General features: G+C 31.8%; 1 protein-coding gene across 1 annotated transcript; it reads left to right on the forward strand.

Moving 5' to 3' along the window:
* The first annotated feature begins 414 nt into the window (after positions 1-414).
* On the forward strand, positions 415-13,919 carry LOC132722446 (coiled-coil domain-containing protein 158-like). The gene is made up of 8 exons (XM_060706958.1): positions 415-606; positions 6,195-6,370; positions 6,719-7,950; positions 9,725-9,923; positions 10,484-10,564; positions 10,787-10,876; positions 11,542-11,646; positions 12,710-13,919. The coding sequence occupies exons 2-8, from the start codon at positions 6,215-6,217 to the stop codon at positions 12,890-12,892; spliced, it is 2,046 nt and encodes a 681-aa protein (XP_060562941.1). The 5' UTR covers positions 415-606; positions 6,195-6,214; the 3' UTR covers positions 12,893-13,919.
* Positions 13,920-14,738: the final 819 nt, after the last annotated feature.

Raw genomic sequence — 14,738 nt, forward strand, 5'->3', positions numbered from 1 at the left:
CCCACGAGAAACACGAGAATATTCAAATAACACCTGATTGTGAACGAATGAATTACAAGAGCGTAGCGGATGGTATCTTTGCATGGCTTTGGAATGCTTTCTTAAACATGATAAAGTACATAAATGATGTGTTTCTTGTAAGTAATATTAATAAAAACTGAGTTAAAAACTGATGTATGGATAGAAAAACAAAAGGGCATGTAGGTAAGATAGTTACTGCACTCGGAATAGGTCTGCATAGTATTTACAGACCCGGTGGCCTTTTAGAGACCTCGATCGCTACGCTCTCTCGGTCTTCAAATCGCCACCCGGGTATGTAAATACTATGCAGACCTATTCCTCGTACGGTAACTATTACTTACTGTACTATTCATACACACGTGACTTACCTTTTCTGAAGTGCATTGATCCATGTTATATTTACAACGGTTCCGAAATAAATAAACTTCAATGGTAGTTGTCGTTTTGTACACAAAGAAGTAAATCAACAGCAATGAATTATCAAAAACAAGTTTAAAATCTTAGGAACTGTAACATGAACATGATGGAGAAACATTCCTGGAGAAGAAAATAAACAAAGATATGTGTTACTCTCGATCTTAAAAGGTAAGTTCTATTTTATATTTTGAGATATATTTTGAGAGTTTTAAATATAATCATTCCTTATACAGCTGGCATTCACTAGTCTTTCATTATCTGTTTCTATCAATATTGACAAATATGGGTGTCGATAATGGATAGATCCTTATATGAATTTATCCTGTCTAATTCAAATAATCCGATTGGTGCATTACTAAAAGAATTTCACTGGGGTAAATATATTGTTATTCAAACAAAAGGACAGGGTAATTATCTATCAATTTTTACATAAATGCATACTATTATTTTAACCAACTAATCAATCACTCATTTTCTGTGCGTTCAGCATAATGGTGTAGTGGTAGAGTGTTCGCTCTGTAAGTGTAGAGACCCTTGTTCGAATCCTGGAAATTTTCTTTTATTCTTTGTAAGAGTTTTGTTTGTTCCAACTTTATTTTTGCTCCCCGTGAATTTCTTTCACACAATTTTATTTGAGAACATTTACTTATACATACATAATATGAACTCTCTAATCGCTACGCTACTAGACTTCGCGTGTCTTATAACCGTTTATTCTTCTATATTGAAAAAAAATAATTATGCAAAATGTTGTAATTGAAGAACTTGAACAACCCATTTTAGTATATCAATGTAAACGTTATCGTGTCCGACTTATACAACGCACATTAGTATCGTATTACCTTTATTATTCGGCGAATACCACGGTGGCTTAATAGTGTCAAACAAAATAGAAAATAAAAATAAAATATGCAAAGGCGTTATGACGTGAATAAATGCGATATTACGAGTATCAAAAGGCGTAATTATGCGAATCAAAAGGCGTAATACCGCGAAAAAATGCGTAGAACGCGAATAAAGGCGAAGTAACCCGAATAAAGGCGTTATAATACGAATTAAAAGGCGTAAAAATGCGGATCAAAAGGCGTAATAACGCGAATAAATGAGATATTTCGCAAATCAAAATTCGTAATTAAGCAAATAAAGACGTTATAACTATAGTCTGTCCCATTAAGAATGGAAATGAACTTTTGCCTGGTGTGAATTAACAAAACGAGGTTGAATAAAACTTTAACTATTTTTGTAAACTAAAAAAAAAGTCACCCTCGAGATTTTTCCGGATTTTACTCTGAAGTGTCTTGATTTCTCTATGGTAAATCTCTGTCGTTTATTTTCCGTAAGCATTGCCGAAGTACTCTGCATTTGAAGATGAACGGGAGAAAGCACGTGTCATGTTTCTCAAGGATACATGAGGTTCTCGGGGTGGTTTCATGATTATTTTATAAAGCTAGATCTACAAGATGTAACAGTTTAGTTGCGACGCATGATGGAAAACTTAAAAAAAAGAAGAAAAATAAGCAACAAGAACAGTCACTTGGTGTAGATCTAGAAATTGCACTTTACTTCTTAATGACATGAATCTGCAACAGTGCAACACTTCTTTCATTAATTACATATGACTTTCGTTTTGATTTTATGTTTTAAAACTGTTATATATATTTCTCAGAAATGATTTCTCTACATATTATGTCGTTTTTCAAGACGTCTGTAAATCCTATATATACTCTTTTAGCTACAAAATATACATTACGCGGTATTTATTCTCCCGCGAAAAATATGCTAGATCTATTGTTTTTTCACTGAATATTTTCAAAATTTAGGAAGGCTAAAATTATTAAGAACGTCACTCGGTGTTTCTCTTTGACTCCTCCCCTTAATATTAACATAATAATTATATGAAACACTTTGAGTCTACAAAAAAAAACAAAAACAAAAAAACACTTATTGCCGCTTATTGATTATTGAACGCTCCATTTCAACCTTGTTCTTAATAATATCAAATCACTGCCGGTATTTCAGGACATTTTGTTGAATTGTGAGACGGAAAGTTAAATCTGTATTTACGAGCTTAAAGTGTATAGGCCTACGTTTGATTGCTCAAACTAGAAAGCATGATATATTATATTCTTACATGCATAATTTACATTTTCCTCGAACGCGAGTCTGTGTTCTCTCGTTAGGCGATGGAGTTAGTTAAAGTACACAATGTGGTAACAAGCAAACAAAAGCTGAACGTACAGTGAATCAGTTTTCCTTTCTAAATATTTCTTGTCCGATTTGCATGATAATGTAGTATTTGTTGGCGATTTCATGTGAAAGTTTTAGCGTACGAACATCGCACCCGAAATAAGAAGGGTAACATATTTTTGTATCCGAACCTGGCCAATTTAATTATTTTCTAATAGATGTGATACATACTAATGGACAGAATTCAGACAACTACATAATTATGTAAATAAAACATTAAATAGCGAAGAACAATTTTTATAGCCTTTTAGCAAGTGTTCCCGCTCCCCTACGACGCGGTGCGGTATTCAAGATAAGCGCTATCACTTCATTGTTCTTTTTCTCTTAAAAATATATAATACGACAGTAAATCATGGAAATAAATTAAATATTTGTGTGTTAGAATTTATAAAGCGGCTACTGATATATTCACTTCAAATGAGTTTGATTCTTTTAAATAATGGTTTGCTAGTAAAATTGCCTTTTTGACACCAACTTTGTTCTCATGATAACATTTAGCTATTTATCAGTAAGTAAGTAAGAATAATCAATTTTTTATAATTATCGAGTACATTAAATTTTCACGCTAATTGTGAGACGAACCTTAAATGACGTCTTTATGGGCGCCGCCATTTTGAAATGGACGTCACCTCAGGTTACTGTACAACGTAAGTCAACGGGAAAAATATAATTTAAACATTTTGACCACATTACTGACTTTATAAGAGAAATGAAAAACATGCCTAGAGAAATTGACGCCATGGTTAACATAACATTAATTTAAATGATTTTACTATCATATTAAATAAAACATCGGATGTTCAAATTTGATGGGACAGACTATAGTAACGCCTTTATTTGCGTTATAACGCAAAACAAAGGCGTTATATCGCGAATCAAAGGCGCAATTACGCCAAACAAAAGTGTAGTAACGCGAATAAAGGCATGATTGCGCGAATCAAAAGGCGTAATTACGCGAAACAAAAGGCGAAGAAACGTGAATAAAGGCGTAGTAACATGAACCAAAAGGCATAATGTAATAACAATAAGGCGTTGATAAGGTGATAGCCTAAGGCTGTGCAGTAAAACACACACAGCCCTCGGTGATAAACCTTTTAAAAAGTTCTCATCGCAAGTTGACCCACGGTGATAGCCTCAGCCTGTGCAGTGAAATACACACAACCAAATGTGATAGGCCTTTAAGAGCGTTTTTATCGCAAGTCAACCCACGGTCATTTCCCCAGGCAGTGCATTAAAATATACACAACACACGGTGATAGATCTTTAGAGCGTTATTATCGCAAGTTGACCCACGGTCATAGCCCCAGGCAGTACAGTAAAACACAAACAACCCACAGTGATATGCCTTTTAGAGGGTTCTTATCGCAAGTTGACCAACGGATATAGCCTCAGGCAGTTCAGTAAAATACACACAGCCAACGGTGATATGTCTTATAGAGGGTTCTAATCGCAAGTTGGCCCACGGTGATAGCCTCAGGTAATGCAATAAAACACGCAAAATCCACGGTGAAAGGCCGTTTAGCGGGTTCTTATCGCATTTTGACCCACTGTGATAGCTAAAGACAGTGCAATAAAACGCACACAACCTGCGGTGTTAGGCCATTTAGAGGTTTCTTATCCTCAGGTTGTGAAGTGAAACACATACAACAAACGTGAAAGGCCATGAAGAAGGCTCTGATCGCAAGTTGTCACATGGTGTTAGCCTCCTTGTTATAACGCAAAACAAAGGCGTTATAACGCGAATCAAAAAGCGTAATTACGCCAAACATAAGTGTAGTAACACGAATAAAGGCGTTATAACACGAATCAAAAGGCGAAACTACGCGAAACAATAGGCGAAGTAACGCGAATAAGGGCGTAGCAACACGAACTAAAAGGCGTAATAACGCAAGTTGAAACGCGTTATAATTCTAATTTAATATCATTTTTATACTAAACAAATGGCCTACTAACGTGAGAAAGGAAGAACAGTATTAATCTGAATTTATTACTCAAGATATAAACTCGTATAATTATAATAATATAATATACATTAACACTAACTTTAATTCCATTTTCGCAGTAATAATGAAAACTATTTATCATACACTTATGAATACTTTTTGATTTTGACTTATAGGACCATTGGGCTGGATGTTAATACAAGTACTCTGAATTCACACGTATCACATCATTGATTTTACACATGTCACTATTGTTATTTCTTTTCTATTCTTATTAATCCATATTTTATTTAATCTTATCTTATCTTATCTTATTTGTGCGTCTTATGTTGAATTATCAATGTCTTGTATAATTATCTTATGACCTGTAGTATCTTTTAATAATGTGAATGTCGTTTCTAATTAAGCTATAGGTACATATATGTGTATATCGTCGGCGTTTTTTTTTTTTTTTTTTTTTTTTTCAATGATTTTTGTCAAAGTTATGGCCCTTTAATCATTTTTAATTTTAAAGTTTGTCTGGACTACCCCTCTTATACTAGTAATGCCATTTTATTGAAACACTACAGGATTGATAAGTAGGTCAAGTACATGTGCATATAACACAGGTTTTCCACTTAAATGATTTTGGCAGATTTATAGCCCTTCAATAAAAATGTGTTTTGTATGTTGCCAGCCACTTGTTTGAACTACTCTCCAAACACTAGTGCATTTTAATAAAAAATTTACAGGAATAATCAATACTATGTTAAGTAGTGCATCTCATCAACATTTTTTCTATTTGATGATTATTGTCAGAGTAATGCCCATTAATGATTTGAATTTTTAAAACTTGTCCGGACTATTCCTCTTATACCACTAATGCAATTTTAATGGAATTTTACAGGATTGATCTTTGGCACAAGTACTTGTGTATTTTTCACGGGTTTTCTTGTTGAAGGATTTTCATGCGAGAAATGGGCCTTGAATAAAAATGTGTTTTGCCCTGTTAATAATTTTGCGTATCCTGCTACGCAGTATCTACAACATGTAATTGGGTATCACGAGGCGACGCATCACTGATGACCCCTTGTATTGCACACAATGTGTGACATCATTTGTATATCATCTTCATAGAGTTTTTCTAAAATACGTTTTACTTTTATATCATGTCATGACTATTTACATTATTTATTTTGTACATTTTTATATTAATTATCAGAGCAAGGAGTGGTTAAAATAACTGAAATGAGAACATTACTTATGTGTATTTATTGTGTCAATAAGTGATATTGTTGATAGTTAATGTTTTCCTATTGCTGAAATACTGCGTAACTTCATGTCATATGTTTACAAAGTTTTCACATTGACCATTTGACTAAATTAATATGATTTTGTGCTGTGTATGCCAAGCAAATTGCCCGGATATATTTTAGAATAGCCCTTATATATTGGTTATATGGGTTACGGAAGATATTTTTAACGGATGAGTATCGTTCAAGTTTGACCTTTAACTGTCTCTTTGTTTCAGATAAAAAAGATCTTACCGTTTGATAATATTCTTTCATTTTGGACTCTTCACTTTAGCAAAAAATATACATTAAAGAATGGCGAATACAGACACAGACTGCAAAATGACGGATCTGTCACTTGCTATAGCTAGTCTTTTATTGTATATTAAAAAGACCAAGAACTATTGTCAATCGCAATTAGACGTTTTGTCAGAGAATGTAAAAAAAGAAGTTGGAAAACAAATCAGACAGGTCAGATTTTACTTCAAAATTGTTATAAATTGCGTGCAATCATTATTTTAGAAAATTGCTGGTGTTTAACAAGAGATACAACAGTATATTCAAATCATTCATTGGATGGCGTTTATTCTATTTAATCTTGCTTTAAACTTTTAATTATGTAATCCTTTGTTTATTACAAAAAAAACAAAACAAAAAAAAAAACATTACATTTTAAAGCAGATTTAAGTAACATTTTTAAAAAGAAAGCAGTATTACGTTTCATATCAAACACATGTCAGTTGAATGTGAAGTAAATAATAAATAGTTACGCTTTATACTCGTCTATACTCTTGCAATAAATTATATTCAAATTATCAGAACGAAAGCCTCAATGAAAAAGTCAGGAAAGTTAAAGATGATTTGGAAAACTACAAGTTCCAACTGGAAATTCTGTCAAAAAATAAAGAAGATTTAGAATTAAAATTAGAGGAAGTCAGGCTTCAGAATTTAACGTATGAAAAGAAACGGGAGGGCATTTTCGAAGACAACATGAGGCTTAATGAGAAGGTCGAGCAGCTTGAAATAAATAATGCTTTTCTCATAGATAGACATAAAAAAGAAATTGAAAAACATGTCAGAGTCAAAGAGAGAAACAACCATCTTCATACCAAAGAGCAAACGCGTTTAAAATCGTACATTTCTGTCTTGGAGATAAAGACAAAGGAGTATCAAGATAAAGTTATTGGGATTAATCTAAAACGTGAAAAAGAGATTCAAGAAACAGAAAGAAACATGCATCAATTACGAGTAAACCTTCAGGAAAAACAGAAATGCATAGAACAAAAAGATGAAGTCATCACTTCAAACGAAAAAAAGATTAAAGTCCAGTGTGCAGTGATAGATCACCTTCGTGAACAAATAAAAGACATGGAGATTAAAAATGAAAAAGAGCATGAAATAAGAAAAAAGGGTGAAGGAAAACAAATAATTAAAAGGAAAAAGGAAAAAGTATTTGATGAGTTGGAAAGCGATGCTGTGAAAAATAGAGAAGAACACATATCTATAGTAAATGACAAATTAAAGCAATGTACACATCTGGTTCATAACAAAGAGTCAAAAGTTCTTGACATGGCAAACACTCTACAGACAGAAAAAAAAGTCTTTGACAAAAAAATACAGTTTTATGAGAATGAAATTGCCAGGAAAGACGAAATGGTTGTCGAAATCAACGACATAATGGGCAAAATGAAATCAGACTCAAAAGCATTAGGAAAGAAAGTGAAGGAAAGAGATGCCAAAATAGATGTACTTAATGCACAGCTTCAGCAAATTCAAAAGCAACAAGATGACTCTCAGAAAAATGTCGGAAACATCATCAATTCAAAACAGAAATTGACATTTGATCTTACACAGGACGTTGAACAGCGGGACTTTAAAATAATTAGTCTAGAGAAAAAAATCAAACAGGAATCATTAGAAAACCTTCTTGAAAGAGAACACAAAATTGATGCTGCAGTGAAAACTGAGATTGCGGAACTGAAAAGACAATTAAAACTTACAAAATCAAAACTACACGACGCTGAAGCTAAGCTCGATGACACTAAGACTAGGTAAGAAATAGTTTATTTTCTTTTAATCGATCATATAAAATAACTCACAATTTGTATAATTTGGAATACGCTCGTACTTTTAACGTAATGACAAATCGATAAAATTTACAAATTACTTTGCTGTGTATCGATAAGTCCAAGAGATGATGGGGTTTTATTGCAATTTAATGCATCACAAAAAGAAACAAAACCATTATAAAGTATTGTTTGTAGTTTTTTGAACACCATTTCTTAAATTACGCAGCCTTGGCAAAAGTACAATACAAGATGGCCGACAATATGGCCGACAAAATTGACACAATACCATATACCTTATATGTTTGTTTGACAAAGTGAAGTAGTGTTTATTATGTTTATCATAATCTTTAGCGAACATATCGATTAATATTAAGAATACTTGACGGGGCAGTAAGTTTCCTGATATGGAAAACACTATAGAGACTACTGTGTCAGTCCAAATATCCTGGAAGAAAGGTTGTTCTGAAGATTTCTAGGGCAGTTTCAAATATGGTCCATCTGGGGTCAAAAACTAGGTCACACAGCCTAAATATGGCTTCTAACCTCGTTTACACTTTAGGGATACTGTCCTGGTACAAATATCCTAGAAATTGATTATAAATGCTGTTAAAATATGATTTCTAGATGGGTAATCTTAGGTAAAAATGTAAGCTATACAGCCTAAATATTGAAAAATCTCTTAAACACTTAAGATGCTACTGTTTTGGTCCAAATAATCTGGAAATTAATCAGAAAGGTTGTTAAGATGGCTTATATGTCATGGTTGAATATGTGTCATCTGGGATCAAAAACTAAGCCACACATACTAAAATATGGACAAAAATTGTAAACCTTCTACAAGTATTATTTTCATCCTAAATATCCGGAAAATTTATCAGAACATTTGTTTGGCGATTTCTAGCTCAGCTTAGAACATGGGCCAGCCATGCTCAAAATCTAGTTCACGCATACCTAAAAGGAAACACGTATCACTCTAGAGGTTACACTTGAAGCCCGAGTATCCTGGACATTAGTCAGAAAGTTTGTTTAAATGATTTACAGTTCTGGTTTGAATAAAGGTCATCTGTGGTCAAAAGAAGGTCAAAAGAAGAAAAAAGCATAATATGAAAAGAGCCTTACTAACAATTGCACTATTTCAGATATGAATGTTATATCAGTTTAAAGTAATTGCATTATATCTGCCTGTAATTCTTGCTGACAATAATAACCGAGAACACCAATAATCAGTGATAAAAAAAACCATCATGGCCCTTGTCTGGTAAATTGACAGTGATAATTTTTAAGTTTGCCATGTAATTGTCAATTTTGCTTGATTGATTCATAAATTACACATATTCGTTCTGATAATGTGCAATTACATCTATATTGTACAACATTGTAAAGAAAAACGTCAAGAAAAAGAACATTGTATGATATTTTTACATTTTGGCGGCCGTATTGGCAGCCATCTAGAATTTATTTACTTTTACCCGGGCTGCGTAACTTAAGAAATAGGTTTTAAGAAAACTATATGCTTTATAATGGCAATGTTTTTGTTTGTGTTACAGTAAATTGCAATATTACTATATGACTTTATATTTTCTTTATCCTCCTGATGATATTGTGAAACCAGGAGAGGTATAATTAAATTACATAAATTAAGGATATATTTGTTATTTTAATTTTAACTGTTTTATTTTCTTACCCATAGTATGGGACATTTGTCCGCACATGTATTAATGTTTTATATTTAAATTATTCCTTTACTATTTCTAAGACTAAGTCAAGACATGGTGGACCGTTTGACAGAAAACGAGCGAAACATAACTGATTTAAGCGACAGGAATCGTCCAACAAAACTTGCTGAGAAATGTGCAGAGCTGTATGATAATCAATGGACGGATGCATTTGAAGTTCTTGAAACATATTTTGCAAATGATGAGGCTGTAATCGAAGCTCTATTGCATATCTTAAAGGTATTTGGAAATATTTTCTTACCATACGAAGTTAAAGGTCTGAAGTTCTAATTTCGGTAGAAAATAAAATGTACATAGTGAATTTACATTATTTATATTGCAAGATAGTAACCTAATTCCATATGGGTCAAAATCAAAATGTTATAGAAATAAAACGTGCCTTACATTTTTAAAACTTGTTCATAAAATTTAAAGATGTTTTATAAGATATCCAACACGTGGATATTGGTTGTGGTTGTATCATTTTTGAGTTTGTGAGAGTGGCAGGTTCTTTCATGCACACGCATTTATTTAAATTGATTTTTTTTAAATCAATAATTAATTTGTAACTAAATGTCACTTTGTAAATTTTATAGGTACAAAATGAAAACAAAAACATAAATTATTTCTCAATAAAAACTCTTTTTTGGTGATTGAAACCTCAAATTTCAAAGAGTGGTTATGCACTTAAAATATAATAATAATAATAAGGGTTCGTAAACTTTAACTTTAATCAATTCGTTTTGTCGGGGAATTACATTTAGTTACTTAAAATTATAAATAATGATTTAATTTTTTAGGCAACCATGACCTTTTGTGAAGATAAGGCCCAATTCCAGATTGAGGAACTAGGGAAAGTAATCATTTTTGCAGATACACAAGTATGTATGCTGAAACTGTCAGATGAGCTATTCATATTTACGAGTATAAGCACCAGTAGTCTTTAAAGAAGTATTAGCAAGCAAACTATTTTTAACTTGCTATTAATCTTAGTTTTTTGGTTGCTTTGAATAAATAAATAAAATACATTTATTTTGTTGGGAATGTTGAAACTATATACACCATTTGAGGCAGTGTTTATATCTATTATATCCAATTCATAGATATCTGCGAACTTGCCACATGGTGTGCAAAAACAGTTAAAGAATACCAGACAGACAATGGCATTATTAGCAGTTGAAAACCTACGCAAGGTAGATTATCCATTGAAAATACTAATAAGATATATTTAATATAATTAAACATTGTAATACATAATCATAATAGATGGTTGCGGAGTCATGGAAATACTAATGTAATTGTTCATTACTTTTTTTTTTGAATTATGTTTGTACATGTAAATCCCGTAGAACTAATTTACTTAATACTTATGAATGAAATATTAAGAAATATTGATGATGAAATGAAATGCGTATTTTTATTTTCCGTATTTTCACTTGTGTCTTATCAGACTACTTTCTTTCCATTAAGTTAATGGGGAAGTCTTAAAGTTTGCAATTGTTATGTCAAAAAAATTGATAAAACTTTTCATATTTCATTCGTGGCTGCCACCACTAATGAATTTTTATTTTTATTTTCATACCACTCAATAAGAAAATCGGTGATTATAGAAAGAACCCTTTAAAATCCTATATTTACTTAAAATATCTATCAAACTGGTCTAGCTGTTATGAAACACAATTTTTAAACATTCATTTTCTCGTAATTGAGACGCGTGTCATATAATATCACAATCAAATCGTACTAATTACCATTAATTGGAAACGCGTTATTTCAGTATTAAACTTTTTATTTCTTTTTTCACGCGTTCGTGTTTAAATCCTTATCACACAATGCTTACTTTTTAAATATTTTGCAGATGTTTATTTCTTATCTAAGTCAATCAACAGATCAAACAGTGAAGAAAGCTCTTGAAATCAAGGAATTTACGTTTGCATGCCTTGAATTGTGCTGGTTTATGATGGTGAGATTCTTTTATTTTTAAATTAGCTTCTCAATATTTATTAAATACAAGTAACTAAATTATTTACATGATTGTGCAAAATTATTTAAGTTCCTTTTCCTACCTTGGTTTGCAATAATATATTTCAATATTTATCACATTTACCACGGATAAGAATTGTAATAAAGCATTGAACAATCCATTTTAATAACATTTGTATATTTTAATGGCAATAAAACAAGACAACCATCAGTTAACAATAACTTGAAAACCAATAGCATGTTGACTCTCAAACTTCATATAAGCAATTGTCTTCGAAAGTAAATGATTTTGGGATCGCAGGATCACAGTTCAAGATCACATAAACATTGTAACTATGTAAAAACGGTTTCCGACTTAAAACTCGATAATCCTAGGCCCTCACAATTAGGTTTATTGGTCTTTGGTAGCTGATGACACACCTAACTTTGAAGTATTAGGGTCAAAGGTCAAAATCACATTAAAGTTGACCGTCAATCAATGACTCGACGATTTATATGCCTTTTCCACTTTAAAATTAAAGGAGCACTGGTCTTTGGCAATAGATGACCCTTTTGATATTGGGTTCGAGAGCTCAAAGGTCAAGGTCACATTGCACTTGTTTGCCAAAACGGTTTCAACCCCAATGTCAACAACCTATGCCCCCCCCCCCCCTGATCTCAATGTAACTGTGACTTGTATGCAAAAACAGTTTCAATTTTGATAGATCAGTTAATATTGCTTCGTTCAGTTCATACATACTAATCTATCATTGTTATCTCTGTGTTCCTTAACCATATCCCAGTGCGTTTCTGTCTGTCGTATATCGTTTTCTTTATACATAAATACATATTATAACATAATCAGTTTCAATGTGATTATATAATGGAGGTTTATTCCCCCTGTCCGTTTAAACTTTAGGGGAGGCGTGTGTGTCATTTTAACATTTATATTTTGTACATGTTTCTGCGATATTCTTATTATGTATTCAACATTTAGATATGAAACATTGTCTTTGTTTTTGTTTACTTGAAATACTACACATGTCTTGGGGTTTTTCTTATAGGTAAATAACCCTCCTGTTGCATTTGCTCCAGTGCATGCAAAGTGTTCGGACTTCAACTCAGATTTATATAAACCGTACTCATATGGTGGGGCGCACATCGACTTTGTGGTATGGCCTGCTTTGCTTTTACACGAAGGAGGTCCAGTTCTGGCAAAAGGTGTAGCTCAAGGGTATAACAAATAAAAAGGAATATGACCATGAAATCAATATGGAACACGTGATGTTCATTTAAATCAATGATTCCTTTATGACATTAGAGATCGTTTTTGATTAAGAATATGAACTCTTGTGATTTAAATATGGTCTACCTTTTTAGCTTTTGGAATCAAATATTGTTTAACTTTGAATAGATTGTGATAATTTTTAATGTGTTTAATAATATACAACTACAAACTTCTTTTGATGTCTACATAAAGTTGTTCATACTGAAAAATATGGTTCGAGGTCGATATAACAATTAATACATGTATCATGGCAGAAAACCTATTTATTGATAGAAACATAGGGCAAATTTAATCGTCATTCGCTATTATAATGTCTGTCTTCCTTTTGACAAAAATACCACGCCAAGATAAAACTTTCAGGTATACTCCTATATGTCGGTCTTTGTCTTTTTATATCAAATGGGAATATTTTTGAATTACTGCAATTGGATAAGTAAACACTGAAAGTTCAAGTTTTTAAAAATATTAACGAAAAACAAACTGACGAAAATTATAAAGATATCTTATACGAAATCCCACCTTTATAGATATCTCTGGTTTTGTTTAATGTTCTTATTTATTTCACTTCAAAATAGGCGATGTTGAACGGAACAAACTATGCCAATCATACGGGCAGATTGATAATGCGATATTCAAATTATACATATTAGTAAATTAATTTTGTTTCAGTCTCTACCGACAATCATATTTTTTTGAGCAAACGACATACTCGAAATTAAAAATCAAAACTTTGAGTACGAATACATTTGATAGACTCAGTGTATGTTTTGTACATGATTGCAGCTGTGGTAAACTTACCAATCTGTCCATATAATTATGCTGAATTATGTAATTATTATGTTATATTTTGCAATTTAAGGTTATGTCATTGATCATTTATTTTATATGTTTACTTTTGATCAAGAGAAGTAATCTTAATAAGTCTTAAGATTTCCCTTGACAGAGTAGTACATCCGGACGCTTGCAGAAATCATTATGATCACAAATCAAAGTGCTGCAGCACTGAATGCGACGGACATGCAACCGGAGAGACATTAAGGCTTCTTTTAGAAAAAAAAAAAAAAAAAAAAAAAAACAAAACACAAAATATGTAACAAAGAAAATTTGTTCCATACAAGTTCGAGATTTGTAGAGCAATATATTTTGTGTCCCAAATTGATATAATTCAGATTTTCGATTTCAAGCACTTATATAAATACAGAATGAAATTTATGCCTAAAAACTCTGGTCAAACTTGTAAATCAGTGTCCTTATCGATTTATTCTAAGAAATGATATGTAAATAGAAAAAAAAACTATCAACGAAATATTCTAGAATAAATCCAGGCAAATAAACTTCAAACATAATACATTATACATTTGAGAATGCTATTTAGAATTGCTTCGTGTTATATCATAGTGGGCATACAGACAATAAAATATAAGTCATTTGTATTTTTATTTCTCTTGGATATGTCTCATTAAAAAAAAATTGGTTAAAATCATCAGCAATTAATAGTGTATTTCTTAGATTTTTTTATTTACAAGGTAAAGATGTAGAGGCCAGAGCACATCGTTTTTATTTTAATTTAAATGTCACTTAAGCACTACAGTGTTTAGTTGTCCTTTTCAACTTCACACTAAATTCCATTTTCAACTAGTTTGCTTCTTACAATTGTATAGCATTTCTAAAAGTATTGCATTACAATCCGCTGGTTTATTAATTACATGTTTAATGTGTACTTCCTAATCGCCTGTCCAAAAATCAGAACAGGTGAAGCAGAATCTATTTTTAGAATAGCGAAGGTTAACTCATATCATGACCTA

The sequence above is a fragment of the Ruditapes philippinarum genome, unplaced genomic scaffold (assembly GCF_026571515.1).
Source record: "Ruditapes philippinarum isolate M1 unplaced genomic scaffold, ASM2657151v2 ctg6628_1_1_1_1, whole genome shotgun sequence".
Taxonomy (NCBI): domain Eukaryota; kingdom Metazoa; phylum Mollusca; class Bivalvia; order Venerida; family Veneridae; genus Ruditapes; species Ruditapes philippinarum.